Here is a 26,185-nt window from a genome sequence, read left to right as displayed (position 1 = left end):
ACAAATTCTAAATAACTACTGGGCAGACAAATCAAAAAACCTCTGAGGTGATTGATCTTTTTCACGTAACCTAAGAACAAATTATCAGATCTTTATTTTCATGTAATGATAAAAAAAAATACCTCCGGCATCCTTCAAGAATTTTATTGTACCTTTTTAATACCCCCCAGACTGAATTCAATACACCATAAAACACTGAAAATAATTTTGATGCATCACAACACAAATCTTGGGATTCATGAATTTCCAACTGTTTTTCAGTGTGCTCAGATCAGTTCGTTGTGCACTACATTTGAAGTAGGATGCTCTTTTGTTTGTTTGTATATTTTACTAACAGTGCAATGTGCTCGGGTGAGAAATTTCAAAGTTGCAAAGCAAAAATGCAATACTGCTGTGTTTGAGAAGATACCCCCACATGACTGGCTGAGCCACTGGCAGAGACTACCAGGACTCCAATCTCTCCTCTTAGAACGTACTGTGACTTACCTCATGGCCACGCTTTCACAAAACACAGGATACACCAATCAAATCAAGACAGAGACTTCAGTGAATTTTATTCACGCGTTGGGTTTATTATCAATGTGTTATTTCTCCAGCTTTACATCAGTACCTGCTTATCAATCTCCAAAAGCAATGTGAAGATGCAAATTTTTGTCTATAATTATATATATTTTTGGTTATGAATGTAATTTTTTTGTTGTTGCTGTTTTTTCGCACGAATATGCAGATCAGCCCTTCAGCAGAAAGTATGTATGACACAACACCTTTAACTCAGTGTTCTTGATAATGACACTGATTCATTGCAGTTTCCCTAATATGTTCCCAGAAAACATCCTAAACAGGTCTTTAAAAATTTCAGTACACTTGCTATTTATTCAAGGCAAATGCATATGTTAAAACTTCCTGTTCTCTAGTTTAACCCAGAATGAGTATTTTCTGTATATACTTCTGGACTTAGATATACTTGTATATACTTCTCCCCTTTTGGTGTGACAGTGACCAGGTGCATCTACTCCTATGTAATAAAGAAAGCTTACTATTGGATTGTGGCCTTGTTTTAACAAAAAATGAAAGAAAAAACCCCTTGATGCCAAAGTTTTTTGTGGTAACGGCATGGAATAGTGAGCTGACAAAGACTGAGACTCTAATGGCCGCTGAGTGAGGAAAACCATTTCTGGAAATTAAAACAAACTGCAAAACAAGATGGAAAAACATTTCTGTGCAGTCTGCTGTGGTAAAGGGTGCCATTTTTGGGTTTTTCCTACAGGGGGCAGTGGAGAGTGACAGTCTACCAAGACTGATTTAATTTTGTAAGGGAATACACAGCTAGCAAGGGGAAGCAATTCTAGTCAATTGGTCGACCACTTAGATTTGTAAACAACAAATAAGAATGTCTAATGAGAAGCAATAAAAAGTATTTTACATGGTCAGTGGTGTCTTTTTGAGTGAACGAGTGAATGGACATTTTATTTACAGTCAGTGCCTTATGGGCTGTTTACAAGTGCATCAATGAATGGATATGTCTCACTATACAACACACAGGCAAATAGAAAGAAAATAACACTCAGTGTTTTTTAGACACATCCATCCTTATTTACTGGAGTGTGAGAAAGAATGCAATTCGTTCAAAATATTGTGAGAAAAACATTTTAGGACTGGAACGCAGACATATTCTTTATATCTTTATATATTTCTATTTGATTATACTGAACACGTTGGATTGCATCATTCTAATCAAAACTGCTTTAAAATGTGCTGGATATAAATATTTTGTAGAATCAAAAGGAACAAAACATGATTCATTTTATATAAAAAAAATATGATAGATATAGCCAATACAAAAACCCTTTTCACAGTACTCTTACATTGACATGCCAGAGTGAAAGAGGAGAAATTGCTTCCTTATGGTAAACGGTTATCTTAATGATTAGACATGGCATTATGTGAATAATCTACTACAGTGGTTCCCGAACTCGGTCCCGGACATTCCACTCCGTATGCTGGTTTTTGTTCCGGCCAATTTCTTGACCAATTAACCTGGCTGAAAACAAGTGTTTATTAAGTTCCACTATAATTATTTCTTTAAACTAAATTTAACACAATATAGGTTTGGCTTGTTGCCATTTACCTTGTATTTGAGCTCTTTGTTTTCCACTAATGGTTGTTTTCAGTCACCAGGTGTGGACACTTCCAGCAGTTAGGACCTCACTGATTTTACCTGTCATACTGTAACTGAATTAATTAATAAAATGTAACACTAATCATCTCTCATATGGCACACTAAAAATGAAAGCATTTGTTGATCTGATTACATGTCATGGGATTTGAATATGGAACATTAATTCCTTGTGGTATGCATAGCTATATTTCACATAATCCTAAAGACAGTAAATCATCCATCAAGAGACATTATATGTGTCTAATTAAGAGCAATAATCAGCATTAGCAATTACAATTCAGTGGTGGCCATAATGCTTTAAATGAAGTCTGCATACACAGTGAGTCCCCATAACCTAGTTTGGGAAGCACTGATCTACTGTGACATAAAAATACAAATATAGATAAAGGTTAAAAAATGCCATAAAACTATACAGATTTCTGTTACTTTTCTAACTACATTTAAACAGGGTCCTGAAAATAAGACGGTTTTACAACAGTACTTATAGTTTTTTTAAAAATGCCTGAAAAATGTCAATATGCATGAAAACGCAGAAAAATGAAACCCATAACAGTAGATAGATAATGTACTGGTGACACAAAAAGACATGGGATCCTTCTAATTCCTCAACCAAAATAATCTCACCTTTCAGAATATAGCACTTACAGATCTGCATGGCATCAGTGCATCAGAACTATTCGCCAAGTGGCTAGCCTCACTGGAACAAATGGCTAGCAACATGTACTCATGTCTTTATGTTCGAACAACACCTCAGTATGGAATAAAAATATATTTTTTAAGTTTTCTAATTTTAAATCCTGTATCACAGCAAAATGTTGCTTAAATCCCTTATTTTAACTGAAATGGTAAATCTAACTTGTGACAGTGAAATTTAAGCAAATAAATGATATTGGTACCCTACATTTTTTTTTATTATAAAAGTCAACTGCATAGAACTTTGTTTTTGTAAGGTGAAAATAAAACCATTTGTTTCCTTTGGTTAAATGAAGAAGAAGAAGCAGAATAGAAAATAAGAGTTTGTCTGTACAGTTGGCAAAAATCAATGACGTTCAATTTTCTTACTGTTGGCGCCTTATCTAAGGCAAGAAATAAAAAAAAGTTCAGCTCAGTTTTTCATATCTGCGATAAGGAACAAAGCCCAAGACACACTTATGTGTGCAAACAACTTTCCATTAAGCTCATTTCCACCCATCCACTCCCAACTGTTCCACGTGCAACGCGACATTAAGCTACCGCATACCTGCCTGAAAATGCATAGAACCCCTTGAGATCCCTTCCAGAAGCTTCTGCCCTGAACTCCAAAATCTAAGCAGCCGCCCTGTCAGTAAAAGTTGTTGCCGAGCAGCACCAAGATCAAAATAATACCTGAAGGAAGCCATAAGCGAGACGCAGTGAGAGGAGGTGCTAAGGAAGTCTGTCCGGTTTCATAGGGGTCCATCCCTACCCCTGAATCCCTAGCTTCGGTCCATATGTGTGGAGGTCTGAGTGGGTGGGGCTCTGGTCCACACAGTTTCGATCGGAGTGTCCTGTTCAGTCCGGGTGGGTCACAGAGAGCTAGGATTCAGGAGAACTGTCTGTACTGTCTGTAGAGGGGCAAGGGGGGGGGGAAGGCCGTCGGCTCTAAGAGTGGCCCTTGTCGTAGTTCTTCACCATGCCCTTGATGTGGAAGAGTTTATGTCTGAGCTCTTTGCAGTGGAGCTTCTTGGTCTGATAGTCCGGAGTCTGGGGGAATTAAATGAACAGAAATCCAGTTTTCGGTCATCACAAAGGGCACAATGGTGTAAGGAGCGCTTATGAAACCTAGATGTTGCATTTAGGGCCAAAAACTACATCCACTTATAATATGAAATGTATCCCTAACCACCTCTGTTTATTAATAAATGAGCACCGGTGTCTATGTGTGATCCCAGTGAAAGCTCACTCACCCTCTTCAAGTCCTTCAGCCGATTATATTCTTCTGCCACAGCCTGAGAGAAAATAAAGAACATTGGTTAAATAATGGGTTATTTACAACACATATGTTGGCCTTATGCTAACATTCAACAGAAAAAAATAATAACAACAGCACAGGTATGCCACTTGCTGATTGCTATTGCATCAGCTAATGGGGATCCTTACAATACAAAATAAATACAGCATTTGCTATATGTAGCCTAATGTAGAGAATAACTCCACTTATGACATCAGATTCATATACAAGAGATAAGCAGGGAACTGTTTGGGAAAATATATGACAGGGAACAGAATGTCAGGGACACTGTTGTCTCTAACCTGGTACTTGGCTGTACCCTCATCCAGGGTGTCCAGCTCCCGGCTCAGTTTGTTCATCTGGTCGTGGATGTCGTCCATTTCTGCACACAGGCGCTTGTAGGCTTTCAGGTCCGAGTCAAACTCTCTCTTGTACTCCTGACGTTGTCCATCTGAGGTGATTTCTGGGTATATGCTGAGGGGTGAAAATGTGAAAGAAGCAAATTAACGTTGTGGACCCTCGGCTGATTACTCTGATGTTACTGTGTCACACGGCGCCTTTCTCTGCATGTATAACTCATTCATTTCTATAACTTGACATCGCATCTTGTCTTTTTTACACCACAGACAAATTGTAGGCCTTCACATAAAATAGGCATTTAAATCAGGTCTCTCAGGAAAAGATTTTCATTTTGATAGGACTTTCAGGTCAAATAAGGTGAAGTACATTACTACCAAATACTGTTGAAAAGGCACACTCCCCGGAGTCCAGTTAAGTTTGGTTGGAGATGAGCGAATGAAAGCAGAAACAGCTGCCTTCTCGCTAATGACTGGCCTCGATTCCACAGAACTCTGACCCACTTCCCTAATTATCGCAAATTACAAGCCCATGTGGGACTGTCGCTTCTGAAGCAACGGTTAATTCTGAAGCCGATCCACTGAACGGAGAGCAACAGCACAAAAGCGGACCAGGTGAGCAGCTGTTGTGGTGGAGCCTGGACGGGGCTCAGTGTGGGCGGGGCTCAGTCCGGGCAGGGCTCAGTGTGGGCGGGGCTCAGCCTGGATGGGGCTCAGTGTGGGCGGGGCTCAGCCTGGATGGGGCTCAGTGTGGGCAGGCCTCAGTCCGGGCAGGGCTCAGTGTGGGCGGGGCTCAGCCTGGATGGGGCTCAGTGTGGGCGGGGCTCAGCCTGGATGGGGCTCAGTGTGGGCGGGCCTCAGTCCGGGCAGGCCTCAGTGTGGGCGGGGCTCTCACCTGTTCCACTGGTCCTCGTCCAGCTCGGGGCCCGTATCCGCGCCCGTGGTGTACTCCGTCTCGTACTGCGACTCGTCCAGCTCGGGGTTCCGCCGGCGCCTCTTCCCCCTCCACGCTGCAGGCCGACGCACCCCCCCCGCCTCCTCTGAGGGGCTGGAGCTGGCCCCCCCGCCGCGGGACGGCTGATCAGAGGGCCGGCTGACGGACTGCTCAGAGTAGCTGTGGAGGGATAGCTGCAGAGTGAGTGGATCTGCCCACAGCTTCAGTACAGACCCACCCAGCACCCATCTGTGAGTGCTTATTGTTTCAGGGTATAACATTACATTACAACAATAGTGCGAGAGTGCTGCTACCAATTATGCACTTTAGGGATAATCTCTACAATATGGATTATCTAAAACAAGGCTGTGACACTCTAGCCCTGAAGGGCCACAGTACCTGCTGGTTTCTGGTATTTCATCACTTCAGTGATCTGAGATTTGACTGGATAGAATTTACACTATTTGGGCCTGATTTACTAAGTCCGTTAGCATGTGCTAAGCCTTTTAGCACAAGCAAAACCATGACAATGATTGGCCATAGTATTTGTTTTACACCAATCATTGGTTGTGTTACTAGTTTTGCGCGTGCTAAAAGGTATGCTAAGGTATGCTAAAGGTAAATCAGGCCATTTATTTCCAAGGTTTTTTCAATGGGCTCACAACTGAAAGAAAACCACTTAAAACTGCATAGACTGTGGCCTTCCAGGACTTGCGTTTGACACCCCTGATCTAAAGTGAGGAGGACTATGGATCCCAACGGAAGTCTCACCCAGAGCAGTGGAGGCTATCTGCTAATGTGAGTGCAGTGTCAAGAGGAGAGAGTATTCCGGAAGTGGCAGGAATCTGAAAGCAGTGTGTGTCTGTGTGCTGAATGACTGAATGCACGGGACAGGGATGTGAGGCCCTAGCCACTTACACGTTGCCGTTGTACGTCTCTCCACTGAAGACGCTGTCACTCTTCACAGGGTAGGAAGTGATGCTGTTCGCCATGTTGAGAGGGGAGGCGACTTTCTCCGACAGCACCACAGTCGGTGCATCCTGAACGCTGTGCTCATCGTCCACATTGTTGACCTTGTTGAAAAACACACAGGGAAAAACAAAACAAAAACCGTTGAAATACGAGCCAAAAGGAAACCCTCCTCTTCCCGTCCCCTTTAACCAAGCTTAATTTCGACTTCCTGCCAGCAGCACAAAAGAACACATTTTCTCCTGAATACCCCCTGAGGTAGTGATGTACAGAACCCCTTTTCCAATCACACATGGAACACTGAGCACCTCCTTTAAATGAAAATACAGAGCCACGCTGCGCAGACGGGAGCAGATTTTTGATTCACTAAGCTTGTTAGCAGCTCCGAGTGAGTGAGCAGGCCTGAAAGATCTCATTCCGCAATCTACTGGAGTAAGCAAACCGCTCCCGATCTGCGCCAGAGATCTACGCCAAATTTACGAGGCTAGAAAGTGATTACCCTAAATTTGCCTGATTCCATGAAGCGTGATTGTAGCTTTGCTGACTTAAGACATCACCCCCTGCCCCCCACCCTCTGCCCCCCTCCCCCTCCCCTGCCCCACCCCCACCCGCAGGCTCCCCTGCTTGAAGGACACAGAAAGGCCAATTCCATCTCATGTACAGCTTGGCCCGGCTCCAGTCTGGCTGAGCAGCCAAGTGTGAAATTGGACTGCACGGCTCTGAATGTGACTTGGATTACCCTTGTGGCTAACAGGTTCACCAGCACCCTGCACATCCAGGCCCCATGAAAAGGCAATTCTTTAGCCAGCAAACAAAAGTAAACCCAAGCAATCCCTTGCTCTCTGCACAAAGCTGGATTCTCCCTCACCTCCCTGAGTCTATTAATCAGTGTCCAGAAGGTCTTTGCTCGTTCTTTCACTGGACCTTAATTCAAGGCTCATGCCAACAGCTACAAGATGACTCAAGAAAAGAGAGAAAGCCCATCTTTGGCAGTATTGCTGAGCGGTGCCTGGTACTGTGCTGCATGAGTCACTGCACCCTGGAGGAGGGCAGCTTCTCTGATATAAATGTAGCACTGGAACATCCACCAGGTTATGATGTCACTAGTCACCTCTGGCATGTCAGGAACAGTTTGCGTCCTGCCACACATTTGCCGCATTTGTATGGGGCATACGTGTCCCTTTCTGTCCCCGGGCCCACTGGAAAAGGCACTCAGGGGTAAAAGAACGAGGAAATATCAATTTGGAATTTACTCAATTACTTCCTGCAGGAACAGAGGGCAGAGAAGGGCATTGGTGCAAGTTTGTCAGCGCGGCACGTACAACCGGTGCTGCTAAATCAGCCAGCTTTTCTCGGCAGATTCCTTTTCAAGGAAGTAATGCGATTGTCAACAGCTGTATGAGGATATATGACCACTGCGAGTACTGTGACCCTTGATCACCGCACCTGCAGTCTATAAAAAGGCCAATTCCAAAAACAATGTTACATGGTTTCAACAAAGGAATGTTACATGGCTTCTTCCGTGTCTGACTAAAATCTACTGGAACCCCCCACTTTGGGACGTGACCACACCCCTTTGTGCGTGGGGGTTCGACCACCGGTGGAAAGAAGGAGCCAGTGTGGCATTATTTCCCAGCATTCTGTGCAAGAAGCACACGTTAAGCACAATGAAGCAGGCCGAAGTTCCACTCTGCGCTAAGCCTGTTTCGGAAACTGGGCGAAGGCTCGGGAAAACAAAAGGACCCGGTTACAAGAAACAACAGTCGGAGGAGGGTGGGGCCCGTTTCCCCGCAGCTGCAGCAAAGCCACCTTTGAAGGATCCGAGCCATCCAGGAATTCCAACAATGCCCTCTCTGCATGGAGCGTCGCGACCGCTGAGCCGCGAGCGGACTAAGTAAGCAGGGAAGGAATGTCCGTGGGGGCGCGGGACACGGGACGGGGAGGCCGGGTTCCCACAGTTGGGCCGAGCCCGAACCCCTCAGAGCGTTCAGGCCCCCAGAAAAGCTCTCCTCCAGCCCCCGTAAGCGTATGGCCGAGCGCTCGTTTAAAAAAAGCCCAGCAGCTTTATGGTACAGACCACACGAATGTGGCTGAGTGCTTTTTACAGGGAAAGAAGGAAAGTGAGCCACTGACGAATGCTGCAGTGTGACGCAAACCACACAAGTGCACTGCACTTCAGCGGCAAGGGGGCATTCTGACAAAAAGGCCATACACTGAGCTTCGCTAATTGAATGATGAAGTACTGGGGTTTGCAGGCAGTGCTGAGGTCAAACCAGACCAATTATATATAATTAATGCAGCAAGTTAACCACAGCCACAGACTGCTAATCGAAATCAGTGGATTCACGTTTCCACGATGAGTAAATCCCGTAAAGGTGTGTTGAGGTAAAGGTTTCAACATTATGTGCTCAACACATCCTGATGCTTCACAAAGCATGCACATGAATAATGCTGACCTCTAATGGGTTTGTTTATTTCACCTGAGAGAGCAGGTGTATCCGTTCGTTTAGAAAGGAATGTAAATTGGATTTATTCCACACACCACCAAACAAAAGCTGAGACAGTGCCCAAAAGTGACTTTTCTGGAAATACACAGCTCTCAAGCTGGGCTATATCTGCACAATGCTTCTATAAACTCAAGAAGATTATTTTGTGAAAAAAGGGGGAAAAAAACAAGACAAAAATACAGTGGCTGTACATAGAGATAGACAGAAAGAGGCTTACACTGAGTCAGTGCAGGGTCCTCTATTAAAGTGTGAATGCCAGTAATAACAACACACACTGCTGGCCCAACCCATCTCTCAGCTGTGATTGGGTGTGTGTGTGTGTGTGCGCGCACGCAAGTGTGTACTTCTCACAGGTGCTGCACAGTATCGCTCCCTCAATGTTTACAGATCTGAGTTGTGTGAACTCAAAATGATGAAGTTCATGCAGTGCCCTCCCTCCATTCAGCTATTACTGTTGCTAAATAAATAAGTGATGTTGATTGACAAATTAACTTGATGTAAATACAGCCAAATCCCCACAAATAAAACTTTTTAAAAAATGTACGTATGAAAGGATAGAGAATTCTTACACATAGAGCCTGGGGTACAGCGGGATACTGTCTAGTCTAGTTCTTAGGTAAATGGCTAGCCTAGATGGGCTGATTGACCTGTTCTCATCATTATGTCTTCTTAAGTTCTTATAATGTTGTGTATTCATAACTTACTGCTTTATATGACATATGAAAGTACGTATGACTCAACTGTGAACAACAACCTGCATGATTAAACTCTCCAGCTAAAGCTAGTCCAGCCCAGCCAATGACATCAGCGTCCAGCTGCATTCACAACAACAAACATCTCGCTCGGGCCGCAGAACATGTGTGCTTGCGAGCACATGCGCGAGTGTGGGCGAGAAGGCTCGTGCCCCAGAGCGAAAGCCTGCAGGGCGGGACACAGACCTTTGGGTGTGAGAGAGCAGTCATGACTCCGATCATTGCCAAATCAGCACCCTGACTCACAGAGCCCGATACCACACACCATCCACAGCTCAGTCCGATAAGGGCCCCCGCTGACGCACCTGTGGGCTCATTTGAGCACCTGATCCTTAGGCAAACATCCAGATGCAGAGTCTTTAAATCAGTGACTGCTCGTTTAGGAATACATATGAGCCCGTAGTCACACAAGGGGATCATTACATCTGCTAACTAAAATGATGGTACATGAAACGGTTCTCATTACCATTTTGATCTTAATGCCACCAAACAAATTGTGTTTTACAATATTATGTTCATGACACTGCAAATCTCAAAAATGAAAATTTATATAAATATAAAATAATATTTTTTAGTTAATCAGATCTTACTAACTACCAGGAAGAATGATTTATTCCTAGTTAGACACACCTGTTGTTGCTATAATGTTGCATGACACGTCGACTAAAAAGCACTAGAAACCACCTGCTATCACCGGCCTAGTTAATGATCCCTCAGAGTGAAACTTGGCATATCCTAAATAAACACCTGTTATCTACTGTTATGTGATTGGCCGTTTCCAGCAGCCACTCACAAGGTGTGTTATGGTTTAAAAGGCTACTCTCAAAATAATAATGGCAGTCGTGTGATTTCAAATCGGAGTTTAAGGCTACGTTCTTCTCAACATACTGCGTCAGTGTCTGATGTAAGCCAATGGCTTAAAATTATAGGATTTTATCTGACATTTCTGTGAAAATTTTGTTATTGACAACAAATGCTTTTTGTTTGGTATTCATGCAACAGATCAAACACCTGAAATAATTATTAAACATTTTAAAACATAATGCAACACAAAACAATACCATGAAATGGGACTAGAAAATTCTAACAATCATTTTGCATCTAAATTTTCAGTTCAAACCTCAGATTTAAAGCCCTAGATCACAAAACTGCTTTAAAATGGGAACAGCTGTTTCCTTATCTCACAGATTATGAGTAGCTGTTCTAGTTTCCATACAGTTCCCTGAGGTTTAAACTCCTGTTAAATTGGTTAAACTTGCCCCTTAAGCTTGTTATCTCAAAAACTACACCGTCTGTGAAGTGTGTGGTAAGATAAGTTTTCAGTTAAAACCTCAGAATAAACTTGGTGTACAAACTGCAACGTATTTTAAGGCCATTTCCATACAGTTCTAGCATGACTAGAATAGTAAACACAGCAATCAAAGTCCTGCTAACCTTACTAACCAAGATTTCTCGTCCAACCAGTTAAGATTTTTAATTACAGATTTCAGTGACTTTAGCATTTTCACTTGCAAATACTTACCTAAAAGCTTTTGCTGGTAACATCTATTCCAATCAAAATCATAACATAAAAAACCTACTACATTTTATCATTCATAACTGATTACTTGTGTATTTTTCCATTGCTGTATTGCTGTACACATGCATTGTTTTGAAAAGCGAAAGCTGTGGTCCAATGCATATCCTTCAGAGAATCTGTGGCTAGATGCAGGGAATACCCTGCATACAGAGACCCTGCCCAGAGAGATACTGTGGCCAATTACCACCACTGGCATTGTCAAAATTTGATGCATCATATTACTCATGCACCATCCAGTGGTTCTGTAGTGATGGCACCTTAAAATAAGATCAAATGCACAAAGCATATGTAGCACAAGCATATATGCACAACATTTCCAAAATACTTTAACAGTCTGCAAAAAAAGCATGCTCCACACTTAGGCCAGGATTGCTTTCTTTTAAAAATAATTTTCCATGCTGCCTTCTCCCCCCAGAAACTGTACACACTGCAGAATTACCACAAGCCACTCTGTACACAGTAGTAATCAAATTTGAATTTTAAGTTCCTCATCATCTGAACAGCAACTTTACATGGACACAATTAAGGAGTAATTATGACCAATAATGATCATGGTAATGTAATTATAATTGTGATAAAAAAGTGGCTTTCAGAACTCAGAAGTGCAGTGAACTTCCCAGTTCATTACATGTTGAGGCAAAGCAATATCAGAGCGAGCATGCATTCAGCTACAAAGAGCCAGGGGATTAAGGGGAGAATGTCCAACATTTCAGGCTGCAGGGCACAGTTACATGAACATGCCCTTTCCCGTATTACAGTATGACCAACTAAACTTCCATCTTGGATTTGAATCATGTGTGTAGGCAGCAGGCAGTGTGTGTGTGTGTGTGTGTGTGTGTGCATGGATACATGTCCATTCATCCTTGACTTGTCATCACCTATCATAAAAAATACGAAAAATTATGACATGAACCCTGAACGATATTGTAAAATGGCGTACAACATTAAATGAGAGTGAAACGCCTATTGTCTGTTCCAAGGTCTACCTTTAATTTTTTTCCTTTTTTTTTTTTTTACAGCGGTTACTTTCAAGGCCACTCATGCACAATGCCGTACTTTTTTTTTCTTTCAGCAAATCTGATTGCAGTCTCAGGCTGGTGGCTAATCTCACATAATTCAGGCAGTGCTTACAAAAATGAAACCATTACACAACGCCACTGGCAGCGCTACATAATGGATACTGTAACTGCGTTCATAGTAGGCCCAATTGAAACCTCATTTTAAAATGATGACATTTATGGTAGCAACTATGTAAATATGGCCTCACATTGTGATCTGCACGCATACGGTCAGGCACATGACTGTCGGACCCCACCCCAGCTGCCATGCAAAGCGCTTTCACAGATCTCCACTCACCCAGTCCTCCACATCCCTGCCCTCCGGGGCCCCTGTTAGTGGCGGGTCCCAGTAGATGTTGGTTTTTCCGTAGCGCCAGATCTTGCTGCGTGTTTTGAAGGAAAAGTAAGCAGCCACAATGAGGGCAATGACCACCAGGAAGCCGCACACCATAGCCACAGCCTGGAACAGGATTGACATTGCAGAGTCAGCGTCAGTATCTTTTTTGCATACTTTATTTTTTAACTACACACAACTGAACAGTACTTTGAGACCATGAACTGAAAAGCACTTTTCCCCCCTACAATTTTAATTAACTGGCAAATTATGAGCATTACTTAAGCTGCAGCTTAAATTCAAATAGTCACATTCATTGCGGAATCATAGTTTTCAATGCTAACAATATATACTTAAATTTGAAAATGTAATAAAAGTTGTCCATTTTCAGTTTTAGAAATTAAGCTCAACTGAAAATGCAAGCTGTGCATTTCTACTTTTTCAGCTAGCCTGCTAGCAATGGCAAGCAAATGCTCAGCTTGTAGGTAATAGCTCAAATTGTCACACTGCCTTTATATAAAATGGACCTTAACTAATAAAGCAAACAGTACTGAATTTCTTTTGTAATGATGCCTCCTGTATCTATATATGTTAAAACTAAAATCATGATTGGAATTCTGCTTAAGAGGTCTGTTGGGCTGTTACTCAAATGGGCTGCCAATTACTGTATCGTGGCATCACCTGTTTGTGTTGCCTGTATTGAAATATGGTGAAGATATTACGCCATTGCATACAAAACCTGATTAACCATCTTTCAAAAATTGTATCAGTAACGCATTAGTTAATTGATCACTCTGGTTTAAGCTGTAAAAATAATGATAATAACTATTATACAACAAGTATATGACACAGAGGAAACAAAAATATCACAATCTTTATGACAGTTTTACCAAAAACATAAATGTCTACAACCATAAAACTAAACCAGGGTGGGTAATGTTTTTCCTCTACCTCCTGTGGGTCCACGTAGCAGTAGTGGTAGAGGTACTGGTTATACATGGGGAAGCCTCCTCCCATAGATCCACTGTTGTACAGGTTCTGACACATCATCAGCATGGGGTTGTAGAGCATGCTCTGTGAGCTTTGAGCCATGGGGTTGACCCCAACGATGTACACAATGTTGATGATTCCCTGGAGGAATGCCAGGATCACACTGACCACCAGCACAACCAGGTAGAACTTGCGGCTGCGCACGGTGTTGGTCTTGGAGAAGCTGGCCACGAAGAACCCCAAGGCGGCCAGGAAGTTGATGGCTGCCAGGGCAATCATGCTGGTCTTTGCAGAGTAAGGTGTCGGGTACGAGTTGTAGTAGCCCCCTCCGTAGCCCCCTCCATAGCCTCCTCCTCCGTAGTAGCCAGTGCCAACCCCCATGCTACTGCCGTAGCCATAGCCTCCTACTCCGCTCATTCCGTAGCCCCCCATTCCACCCAATCCGTAACCGTACTGCATGTCCCAGACCAGCGTGGAGGCCACACAGGCAAAGATCCCAATGCACAGCACCACAATGAGGCCCTCCATAGCCTTCACAATGCCAGGAGGGGAGATCCACTTGTAGAAGTTCTGGGGCTTCCCTTCCATATAGTATGAGCCAGGAGGGGGTGGGTAAGGATCAAACTCACTCCTTGGGGGGTGGAAGCTCCCAGGAGGCCCAAAGCCATTGGAGGGGGGGCTGTAAGGGGGGCTGTACATAGGGGGGCTGTCATAGCGCTGTTTCTCAAACATGGCTGAAGGATAATGGAGACCTGAAAAACAAAATGGAGACTTGTGAGCTTTCTTGCAGAGAGAGACCTTGGGAGCGAAGGAGCAAAATGATAGCGATATATCAATGGCACCTTGAAATGACTTCACTGTAACTTTATGTGACGTGCTACAAAGTTGCATTCAATTTCCTGCACTGGAAATCAAATATGGCAAATACAAATTGCAGTAAATGTGTCAGTCTCTTATTTTGTTACAACTGTACCAACATGAATTACATGCTAGGCAGATGCCATCATTCATGGCCACTCACACCAGTATTTCATTGTAAATTAACCCAGAATGCTTAGAGACAATGAAGAGCAGGGCTCAGAAGCACACTACTGAAATTCACTGTGGAACCCCAGACATGTAATAATTATTACTTGATATGTAAAGTTGTGGGAAAAAAGCCACCAAAACAATAATGTGATGCTATCAGAGGGCGAGTTCACAAATAACCTTGGATTTAAACTATGTGAACCAGCAAAGGGCAGGCCAGTACAGAGATGTCAGTACCAGGAGTCAGAGCCAGAAAACACAGAGCTGTTGTTCGTTCCAGCTAGCCAGGCTGTGGGAGTCACCCTCAATCCCTCATATTGCCCAAGCGTATTTTAATTTAAAAACTAAAATCCACAGTCTACTATGGACACACACTTCTCATTGTAAATAAGCTATGGAAAACAATGATACCTATTTGTTTCACTGAGAAAAAGGGAAGTTAGCATCTACGAAAGTAAATATATAGGACTATATTAACTCTCTTAAGAAAAATAAAAAATTGCTGTCTGAACAATCTGGGACACATCTGTGAACACACATTCCTTTATAGGCACATCTGAGTGTCCACTGCCATTTAAAAAAATACAATGTACTTCTGATAAGTCTTTAAGATTACTTTGTGTGTTGCGTCACTGGCATACTGCTGGGTTGCAATTATCAGGAAGATTACAGTATTTGACATGAGTGTTATTATCAGGGGCCGGTTCACAGAGCTTTTCTTTTCCTTTTCGCCTTGCATTGAATCTCAAAAGGCAAAAACTTTGAAGATTAAAGCGGAACAAAAAAGCCCTGGCACGGACAATTGTCCTTCCATGGAGTCCTCTACTTCAGCCAAACATACTATCCCCTACCATGGAATTCTCCCCCCTAAATCACCTCCAATGCACACCACACACACACACACCCTCCCACCCCCACCCCTACTTCTTGTCTTTGTTTTAGAAACATGAGGGAAAAGTCAAGGCTGCAAGGAGCAAATTCTGTGTTGCCATGGTATCTGAAAAAAAAAGGAACAAAAAAGCCAACAAGTGCTCTTCTGTGTTCTAACTCTTCAGAGGGAGGGCTGTGGTTGTCCTGGAGGATCAGGTGTCTGCTGGGGATTCCACTGCTGTATATCAACATTATACTCATGGGATGCACCACACAGAAAGTTTATCCTGAACTTATCCTCAGCAAGATGAATATTTCAGTATTCAAAACTGTATGGTATTTTTGTGTGTCATGGAAGGAACTGAAACAATGAATTTATTTGTCTTTCACTGCAGGATAACACTGTATGAAAGACATGTTCGCTGCCCTGGTGTACTGCTGTGTACACCATTTTAATTTCTAATTAATTAGATGTTATTGAGTTTAAAATAAGTTACCTTTTGCTCACTGTCAAGTTAATTTGTCATGTTATTCATAGGTGCGTTTTACAATGAAAAATGGTAAAGTAAATGTGTCATGTAAGTCTAATGTGTAATACAATATTATAGCGGTTGCCACAGATGATTAAGCTTAATTAACTGTTTCATTGTTAAAGGCACTAATAATCAATTGAACTGTTATCAATTACCTTCAGTGCAACCTGTATTGCAAAGTGACACTAATATACAAAATGGAGGGCATAAGCACATTTGTTTTTATTTTTAGGTAGCCTTCAATTAAAATGTCTTCCACAAAAGACTGTAGCAACCACCTGACAAACAGGACTCAAATCCAAATAGGCAGTCAAGAAACAACTAAAAAAACAACCTGATTAATTGACCTCAGCAGGAGTTGAGGTCCCCCTGCACCAGAATACACACTGGCCTACACAGGACAGTATGCATGTACTGCTGGACTATAACTACTTGGCAACCACAGTTAAATTGAAATGCAGGTCTTTATTTCACATCTTGCTCTTAAACAAGGGGACAGAGGCAGCTGGGACAGGGCGGTGTCAAAGATCGCACACCCGCAATTCATTACAACGCTGCCGGTCACCGCAAACTCAATCAACTCTTGTTGATCTGTGAGCTCCAGCTCCCGGTCGCATGCTTTCATCAGTCCACCGTGACTCCACCCCAGTGGGCCTCAATAATTCAGCAGAGCACGAGAGGCCAGCGGAGGCGATCTGGCATGCTTTGTTTCCATGCCACACTCCACAGAACACCCACTCCTCTAACTCTCTCATGACCGCCAGCCATTCAGGTGTTATGTGTCTGAATCCACGCGCTGTTTAAGGCTGGTACGGTATCATGTGTGATTGGGAGTTCGCGCCAATTTCGTACAACCTTACTGTGTCGGGTGTTACTTGAAACAATGGCTTAGAATACACCTGTCCCTCACCCATGAGCTGTAGAATAAATTATTCAACTGTAAAACTGCACTGACTCACAACTCGGAGACCATATTAAGTATTCATACCCCTGCAGCTCAAAGGCAGTTCAGGCACTCATTCACAGTCCAGCAAACTCACATTTGATGCCCTAATTCAGTTCTCTGAAATCAGCCAAAGGTAGTAGTCTGATTCTTTGAAACAATTTTATGTTGTCAAATCTGTGCATGTTCAATTAATTTGAGAATTAATTCCAGTAAATATTTAGTTCTAGTTTTACTACTTCATACTAACGCTTTAAATATGTTTTGTAAATAAATGGTAACACACTGTCGGCAAATAAATCATTGCTACCAAATGTTTCAGTTACTGAAAATTATAAATGTTATGTTTCATTTGGAATGTGAAATTATCTAGTCTCCATATGACCAGACTTGGATCTAGAAAATGTACAAAAGACGGTCACCTCCTACGTGGCAAATCATTGGCATTTCTATCTAAAAGAAAGTTCGACCAACCTGCTTAAATCTACAATTTTCACAGGAATATAATCGTAAATGCACATCTATACAAATGATATCACCTTATTATGTCAGCGTCACTACAATGGTCAGCTTGTATCAATAAAAGAAAGACACATCTGTTCTCCCAAACCCGACATAAAAAGCCAAATATGAGGGAAACTGCGTTCGAGAAGGCACCGTCCTTGACGTGAAACATGTAGCTTATGTTAGTATAGGTTTTACAACAAATCTGATTAGCCTACTTTAAAAATTAACTGTCTTCAAAAAGTCGCAAAGTTTAAAAAGTCATACTTTGAAACATCCAACCACTGCATCCTTACCTGAATTAGAGAAATAATGGTCGGGTAGACTAGCCTATCAATTTGCCACACTTTCGTTGTGTAACGGTGTGTGGCACATTACAAATAAACAGCTCTCACTTACCTGAGCCAGATTAAAAATGAAAGCCTGCTTCAGTTGACTATAACTTTTTCTCGCTGCATACAGTTTGTGTAAATTCGGTTAAAAAGTAGCCTACAGGTTTTCGTTGCACTGCTTATCACGAGTTCGGCAAAACAGGGTCAGTCTCTCATACTCACTTGTCGGTTTTTCAGCTGTCCGCACTCTAACCCAAAACCGTTGCTTTGTGTCCACGCACTACGGGAATAGCCTAGCACGAAGTTGACTAGGCTAATGACTTACCAGCGAGTAATAAAGTTCACTTGTTGTGCATGTCGGTCGGAGATTATCTTCAGCACAAACTCAGCCCACTGGCTAAGTGGGTGTGATCGCACTAGAAGAATCAGGGCAAGTCTTTATTTATTTTTCTCCTTTATTTCCTTAGTCCAGAATTTCACCACCATTACAAATAATGTTCATCCGAGGTTTTATGGTGGGAAGCAAACGTATAGCGGCGAATTGTTATGCTTAATCAGATGTTTTGTTCATGCACTTTTTACTCGTATGAGCAAAATACTTGTCTCACACTTGTCTTTGATCTTCAACAAGTTTATAATGTAAGCAGAGATAAGAAGGTTTCTAAAACAGAAAAGACCAGTGTACATATATATATGTGTTTGACACTGAAGCGACCTTGATGGTGGTAATTAGGGCGTGAAGATGTTGAAAGAAAACAGAATTTTCTTTCGAAAATTTGTTTAAATGTACTCTCATAAAGTAATAATTCAAATGTTGACAGTTCAAATGTTGTCTATTTGATAAACTGATGAAACGTTTATTCAATCGAAATGGCATATTTAGGCAAATAAAATATATCAACAGGCTTGACTTTACAAAATTGACCAAACATTTTAATCTTGATTTTGAACACAATTACAGTCAATAGCACAAATGATTTATGTCCTTAACCTTTACCTACAGTAGGCTAGCGTTTTCCCCACAAATCAGGAAATGATACAAGTATACACTGTAATAAATGCGATTGTGTAGTTCTGTTGAAAAACGTATAAACTGTATTGCTTGCACAAAGATAGGCGGATCAACAGAAGCATTGTTTTCCGGAAGCTCAAAAGTAACAGTAAAGTTTAGCTACCTGTTTATGCATATGTTTATTTTTTATATTGAATGCGCTAAATAAAAAAAAATGTAATCAGTTGGGTTTTTTCATGTGCAATGATTATCAATTACTATATCATAGACCATTGGAAGCAATTACATGTAAAAAGAGAAGATACTTTGGTAAGTTCATGATTTCAGATGTTTTAGAGAAGCAACATAGACTTCTGGCATGTCCTATCGGTACATTTCCAGCATTTTGAGTGTTAACATTTATCCAAACATACAATATATTCAGATGTATTAACCAGATATTTTGACCAAAGACGTTGATTTTGGTTAAGTTTCGGATTCCAACTTATACAAAGTCTAACTGATTTAGAGTTATCTGATCAAGAGAGACACATGACAGGGTAACTGATGGGTCACTAATCATATACATCTTGAATAAATCAAGCCGGATAATGTCTAGCCCTGCTTATTATAATAATAATAACAATAATAATAATAATAATAACCATTTATCTATGGATACATTTACATGTTCCTCTGTATTTTTATGTACTGAGTACAAAAATAGATCAGAGATCAGTCAAAGCATTTCATGCAGTTGCAGTGTAAACCTCACAGATCTCTTGACCACTGAACAAAAACAGACGTGTGTCCTTGAAAGGGAAGAGTGGTAAGTATTTGTGTCCTTCTGTGCTCCTAATGCAGGTTCATTTAGCTGCTTCTACAGCGTTGGTCCCCTCCTTAATCCAGCTTTCTCTTCAAACTGTTGGTCAAATTCTTGGATCCTCTTCTTGATGTGCTTCAGTTTGGCTTTCAGGTATTCATATCGTTCCATTTTCTCCAAAAATGCAGGATCCTGTAAGTGCACATATTCACATGACAACTCAGCTGCGGGTGTTTTGTTTCATATTGTATGCTCACTCACCGCTGGGTTCAGTACACATCTGCCCTTAGTTGTTTGCAGAAGCAATGTTGCAGAAGCCAAAACTTTTTTTGCAGTAGCTGAACTCACCATACTTTTTTGGTGGAAAGAATATGTATTGGTTGCTTTTAAATATAAGTCAAAATTAAGCACTTATTTTGATTGGATTTGTTCTCTTTTCTTGATTCCCTCTCAAAGGCAAGCTCTGGTGCACATAAATATTTATACTCCTGGAGCAGCACAAAGCATTTTCCAAAATGTTGTATGAATAGGCTTCTGTTTTACCCAAAGAGGAACAATTCTGTTTCTAATAACAATGTGAATCTTTTTTTAAAGTAAACATCTACAGGTCTTTTCAAGAAACAGTGTAAAAAATAATGTAAAGTTGCCAACAGGATTATATAAATTGAAGTTACAAATCACTGTCTGTGTAAATAGCTTACATTCTTTTTCTGCTTGTACTTCTTCACTATTTGGTAAATCCTCTGTTGCTCCTAATAGGGTAACAGAAAAAGAACACAATAGATTGGTTCAGTTATACACTTTTTTTGCCAGAATAATACAACATTCCAATTTGCATTGGTCTAAAAACAATCATCATGTTGATAATGTCTGCCAGATAACTGCCAGTGGGACCTATCATTATATGAAGAAATGCCTTCATCATGACTTCAGGCGAGTCTATTTATGTCTAAGAATAAGCAAAGTATACACCTGACTGACCCATCATTGGTGAGTCACGATTCTGGAAATAGCAGGGCCTATGGAAGTGTCTCGCCCTGGCTGCAAGTTGATTTGAAACGCTTCGTGTCAATTTGCTGATGGCTGAGATTTCTGGGCTGCCATTTTCTTTGCAGTCGACCTAATTAGCTGCCCTCACCTCGTGGCTGATGATGTCACTGAGTAGTTTTCCCATCATGGCGTCCAGCTCGCTGAATTTCTTCATGGTGGCAGTGATGTCACTGTGCAGCTCTTTATACTCCTGATACTGGTCATTGAAGACAGCTTTATATTGTTCCCTGTCCTCCAGTGAGTGGATCTCAGGGTACTTCCTTGAAGAAGACAGAGGACATACACTCATACATTTGTACAAGAAAATAGATGGTAGAAGTCTACAGTATGTGTGTGTCTGAAAATAATATGTCAAAAGAAATGAACGAATGAATCATTGCATTTATATAGTACTTTTCCGAATGCTCAAAGTACTTTACAGTGATGAGTGGGAACTCACCTCACCCACCACCAATGTGTGGCACCCACCTTGGTGATGTTCGGCAGCCATGTTACGCAAGAACGCTCACCCCACACCATAAATGTTTCAATACCCCTGATTTCCTGATACTTTACATATTTTGCAAGACAGCAAAAATAAATCACTCATCACCAGTTGTCATTAAGATCATTACAATGCTAATATAAATGTTTACTGCCCCAGATTTCACATTTAGAGGATGAGGGGCTGTATGAATATACTTTTTTTCACAGTAATGATGTACTCTACTTCCTAGTACTCTCTTACTACTTTATTGAAACTGGTTAAACAACATGAACTTTAGAATGCATTATGTAAAAAATTTTTTTGGTAATTATGTTATAAAGGAAAGACGGGAGCCCGCACACTTAATGAATAGATATAGATTATGAATGTCTACGCAACAAAATAATTTTCATTTTAATTTCTATTTGGAGAAAGAGACAGACATGTTTCGGCCTAAGCTGTCCTCAGTCCTCACACACTGAGGACAGCTTAGGCCGAAACATGTCTGTCTCTTTGTCCAAATAGAAATTAAAATGAAAATTATTTTGTTGCGTAGACATTCATAATCTATATCTATTCATTAAGAGTGCGGGCCCCCGTCTTTCCTTTCTATGATTATCTATGAGAAGCCAACGCACCATTCATTTGTTATATAGCCTAGTTTGTTAAAAACTTCTTTGAGCGCATGGGTTGGTAATTCTTTTTTTGTATAATTATGTTATAAAGAAATACAATTTTATTGGCAAATGACGATTGGTATATGGTTAAACTGCTCTGCTGTCTCATCATGGTTTTATACCAGTTTATTACTTGACACAGATATTTCACTCACATGATGTAGTCTGCAATGACTCGAGGCCTTGGAACATAACCAGTAGGAATAGCTCTGTTCAGAGTGGCAGGGTCTTCCGAAAAACGGATCCCCCGACTTGTCCTCTCAGATTGATCCCTCTCATCCTCAAACTGGATTCTCTTGGATTTGGACTGGTCTGTGTAGTTAGTTGTAGGCAGCTGAAGACAGAAGTGGGAGGGAAAGGGGCATTTTACCAGTGTGTCATATTTATGCACCATATATAATATCACCTTGAGTCAAACATATCTTAGAAGGAATGTCTAAGCCTTGATTTGTGATAAAATTTTAATGTAAATCGGGGCCAAAACCCAATACCCAAAACATTGATAGGACACAATAAAATGATTTATTTTTGACAGGAAATGTTTTTGACAGGATAACCTAAAGTATTAAGAATTCATACTGTGAAGACAAAAGGATACTTATTTAGTTTTTTCAGTCCACATTTAGGAAGGGACACATGAAATTGTTTAAAATAACATTCTCCCCCACGCCCCCCCCCCTCTTTTTATTTAATAATGTAATGAATTTGTATCTTTTAACTCTATTACCATGTGGGTTTTCCTAGGAAATTGATAAGATTTACTTCATTATCATTTGTACTGCTTTCCAGGGGTCCAGACTGAGCAGATGATAAATCCAACACCTCAGTGTTTCTCACGTATCACTTTGAAACATTGAATATCGCTGCAGGTTTATTGACCCGCAGCTGTTGTTTTATTGAACTTCCTTTTGAGAGAAACAGTGAGTGGCAATGGGAAAAAAACGAGCCACTCGCTGCCACTATCTGACAAAATGAACTACCTCAAAAGGCACGGAGTCTATATAAGTCCCATGTGTCCTGAACAAGAGATGGGAAAAGATGGTCTGCCCTTTTAACACCAATGTTGCATTGCCCACGTGTGGGAATACAAAGAAGGAGAAAAATTAGAGCCGGAATCCTCAAGCTAATCGAGAAAGGGCCACTTTGGGTGCAGGCTTTTATTCCAACCAAGCAGCTACACTCCTTATTCCACTAATCAAGGTCTTTAGCAAAGACTGTACTGGTTGATTAGTGGAATCAGGTGCGTAACTGTTCAGTCACTTGGAACAAAAGCCTGCACCCACTCCAGCCATTTCTGGATAAGATTGAGGACCCCTGAATAAGAGGGACCCACTTCCATCTCCTGTGTCGCTCTCGCCAGGCGTGCGGTCTCATGTCGCCACATCTTCAAGCACACCAAGAAGCTGCCCAGATACAGGAGCATGTTGAAAAATATGAAGGCCGTGCCAGCGATCTGTCCTCCTTCCACCCTACAGAGGCTAGACATTAAAGGGTTAAAGCCGACGGTCATGTAGCACAGCCCTCCACGGTTGAGGTCATTAACGTAGACAATCCCCCCCGCCATGTAGAGCAGGAAAACGACCAAATTAATGATGGCCTCTGTGAGGGGCCACCAGTGGGAATCCAGGAGAATGGTGCGGTAGTACATGGTTAACCCCAGAACCAGAAGGATGATAGTCACTATCCAAGCCAGACCGCCCACTACTAACACAAACGGGGTCATGGGTCCCTTATAGTAGTACCCTGATGTCCCATATCCATAACTGGGACCCTGAAATCCATACAAGTTATACCATTCACTGTCCTTCTGGATGTAGGCGCAGACACATGCGAACACCATCCCCCCAAACAGAAGCTGAATTCCACCCAGAAGTCTCAGCAGACCTGGCCAAGACTTCATGTAGGAGTATTTTAGCTGGTAGACCTCCAGCTTTTCTGCATAATACTGGGCCGGATGGATGCTCGTCAATTCTGACCCATCCAGGGGGTCCAGAAACAGTTGTTCTGCCTGAGAATAGCTGGGGGGACTATCGGTGAACAGGGGTTTCTGGGACCTTATGGAGCCCTGAGAGTCCCAGAATCTCTGGTTTAGCAGGGGAGTCACTGGTGGGCTGACCCGGGTTCCATTGGGCAGGATGATTATCTCTCGTGCCACTTGCTGAGCGGCAACATCACCCTTTCTCCATTTCTTGAAGAGCCCCCGCCATGACTGTGGGAGGAACTTTCTCTTCTTCTTGTCCTGGGTCTCTTCGTCCTCCTGGTCCTCTAATTGGTTGACCACTGGGCTGCTGGGAAATGGGGAGTCCTCACTGGTGCTAGTAGTGTCCTCTTGGTCTGGGATCCTTGGTGAGATGTGTGCTGGAAATGCCGTGTGTGGGTACTTTGTTCCTTCGTTGATCTTTGTTGATCTTTGAGTGGGAAGACCTTCATCCAAATCTTCAAACGGATCAAGGAGAGGTCTTTTTTTCCCTCTATCCTCTGAGCTGCCCCTGGAAGAATAGGGAGCATCTACAGATGTCATGCTTCGGTCCTTTTACATTCAGAGAAGGATGTGGGAAGTCTTGGCAGCCTAGTCATCCATTGAGCTCACTGTAGCGAGTTAAAGTGTTCCTTAGTATTTCTTGTCTAGATGTGAAGGACATGTTTTCAATAAGATGACAAAAGAAAAAATTAGTTACAAGCTCACAGTCCATTTCTGAATATTTAATTCTTGGATGAAATGTATTCTAAATAATTTTGTTGTATTTATCAACTTGTGATGTAATACGCTGAATTATAATATTTATGTGTTAACAAAATTAAGTTGTTAAATATTTTCTTTTGATAACTAAATAGCCCTGAATTGTAATAAATTGTCTTATAATATACTTTCTATATTTCAACAATTATAGCTGAATTATATTCAGTTAACCATAATTAAAAGGTGAGATTGTAATGAGAATAGTGTCAGTATTGCAAATGTTATCATGTCAGAATGGCGTAATCCTGATCAACAAGGAAATGCCAATGTTCTTTACAGATTTACACAGCTTTGTCAATGTATTTTTCTGTTTTTGGGCAAGAAAAATTTTCATGAAGCCACCATACACAGAGCCAGAATCTATTCAATAATTAAACTGCAAAAAATATGCGCGCTTAGTGCGCCTGTGTTCACAAGCTGAGCACACTGTGCGGTCATATATGCAGTATGGAAAAGCCCTGCCTCTACAACATGTCTACATTGTTGTACTTCTTATGTCAATAACAAAGAGAGCTTTAACTGAACTTTAGCTCAGAACTATCTGGGAAATGTTACCGATAATGTACTTTAAACCAACTGCCTGAAACAACTGCATTTGTCACCGCAAAAACAAAATATTAACTTTTTTTTCAAAATAGACCTTCATATAGTGCTAAGGAAGTACCGGAAGCCAGAGAGAATGAAAATATGTTTCAAGTTCTAGGTATGAACCAGAAAAAGGGCTCCTTGATCAAAAAAGAACAGAGTTTACAGTACCTTGTTGCTGGAGGCCGGACCAGTGAGCCTAATACGACAGTAATCTGAGAGGAAAGTGGTCTGTGCTAAAATGGCCGCTCTCAAGAGCAGGCCCTTCAGGTGACCTGGAGCAGTTACTCTATTGAGAGAGAAACACCAGCTTAAAAATTAAACCTGGTGAGCCCTCTCGAGGCTGGGACTGCAACGTTAAGGGATGTTAGGGAGTGGGTACAAACACACATACGTAAATAAAAAACATATAAAAAATTATTATATGTAATATTCACTTTTATGTTGTTTTTACTTTTCAGAGGTGAAAATGCTGGGGTTTACCAAATAATCATGGACTACTTACCATCCATGTGGTGAATATGCTCCATTGTGGCATTGTTGTTTTAGCAAAACTCTTGGTTTTTCTCATAAGTCCTGTGTTCGACTGTGCATACATGCATACGTGTGTGTGTGTGTGTGTGTGTGTTTGAATCAAGTTTATTGAAAATATTATATGCTTTTATTTAAAGCATATAATAAATGTGAATATAATAAACTAAGTTTTTTAATCTCCCTCTGTTAGGTGTCCATGGCATAGTTTGATTATCTTGATTATATGTGAATCTTTTCGTTTTAGTTTCACATTGAAATAATTGTTACTGTTTATGAAGAGTAGTATTGTGCATGATTTAAGAATATAAATATATGAGCTAAATTCACACATATCCATTCAGTATTCATCAAAAATTAATATGATATTTAAAATATTAGATTTTACAGATTAATATCTATTTTAAAGTAAAGTACAAAGCCCTGCATATCTTTCATGCAGCATTTCCTCTATCTTTCTTTCCTTTCACCACTATGTGAGTGA

The 26,185-nt window shown here is 41.3% G+C and overlaps 1 protein-coding gene across 1 annotated transcript; it reads right to left on the bottom strand.

Moving 5' to 3' along the window:
* Positions 1-547: 547 nt before the first annotated feature.
* Positions 548-25,473, bottom strand: si:ch73-61d6.3 (uncharacterized). Its single transcript, XM_064334050.1, has 14 exons — positions 25,342-25,473; positions 23,179-24,470; positions 22,001-22,179; positions 20,791-20,962; positions 20,354-20,404; positions 19,714-19,844; positions 19,605-19,618; positions 13,589-14,379; positions 12,602-12,763; positions 6,357-6,511; positions 5,400-5,618; positions 4,451-4,622; positions 4,105-4,146; positions 548-3,901 (listed from the first exon to the last, which is right to left on the bottom strand). Exons 2-14 carry the CDS (start codon positions 24,364-24,366, stop codon positions 3,800-3,802), a joined length of 3,378 nt encoding a protein of 1,125 aa, XP_064190120.1. The 5' UTR covers positions 24,367-24,470; positions 25,342-25,473; the 3' UTR covers positions 548-3,799.
* Positions 25,474-26,185: the final 712 nt, after the last annotated feature.

Source organism: Anguilla rostrata, chromosome 4, assembly GCF_018555375.3.
Source record: "Anguilla rostrata isolate EN2019 chromosome 4, ASM1855537v3, whole genome shotgun sequence".
Classification (NCBI taxonomy): Eukaryota; Metazoa; Chordata; class Actinopteri; order Anguilliformes; family Anguillidae; genus Anguilla; species Anguilla rostrata.
Note: the sequence above shows the minus strand (reverse complement) of the source record. Positions and strands in the feature narration are given on the sequence as shown.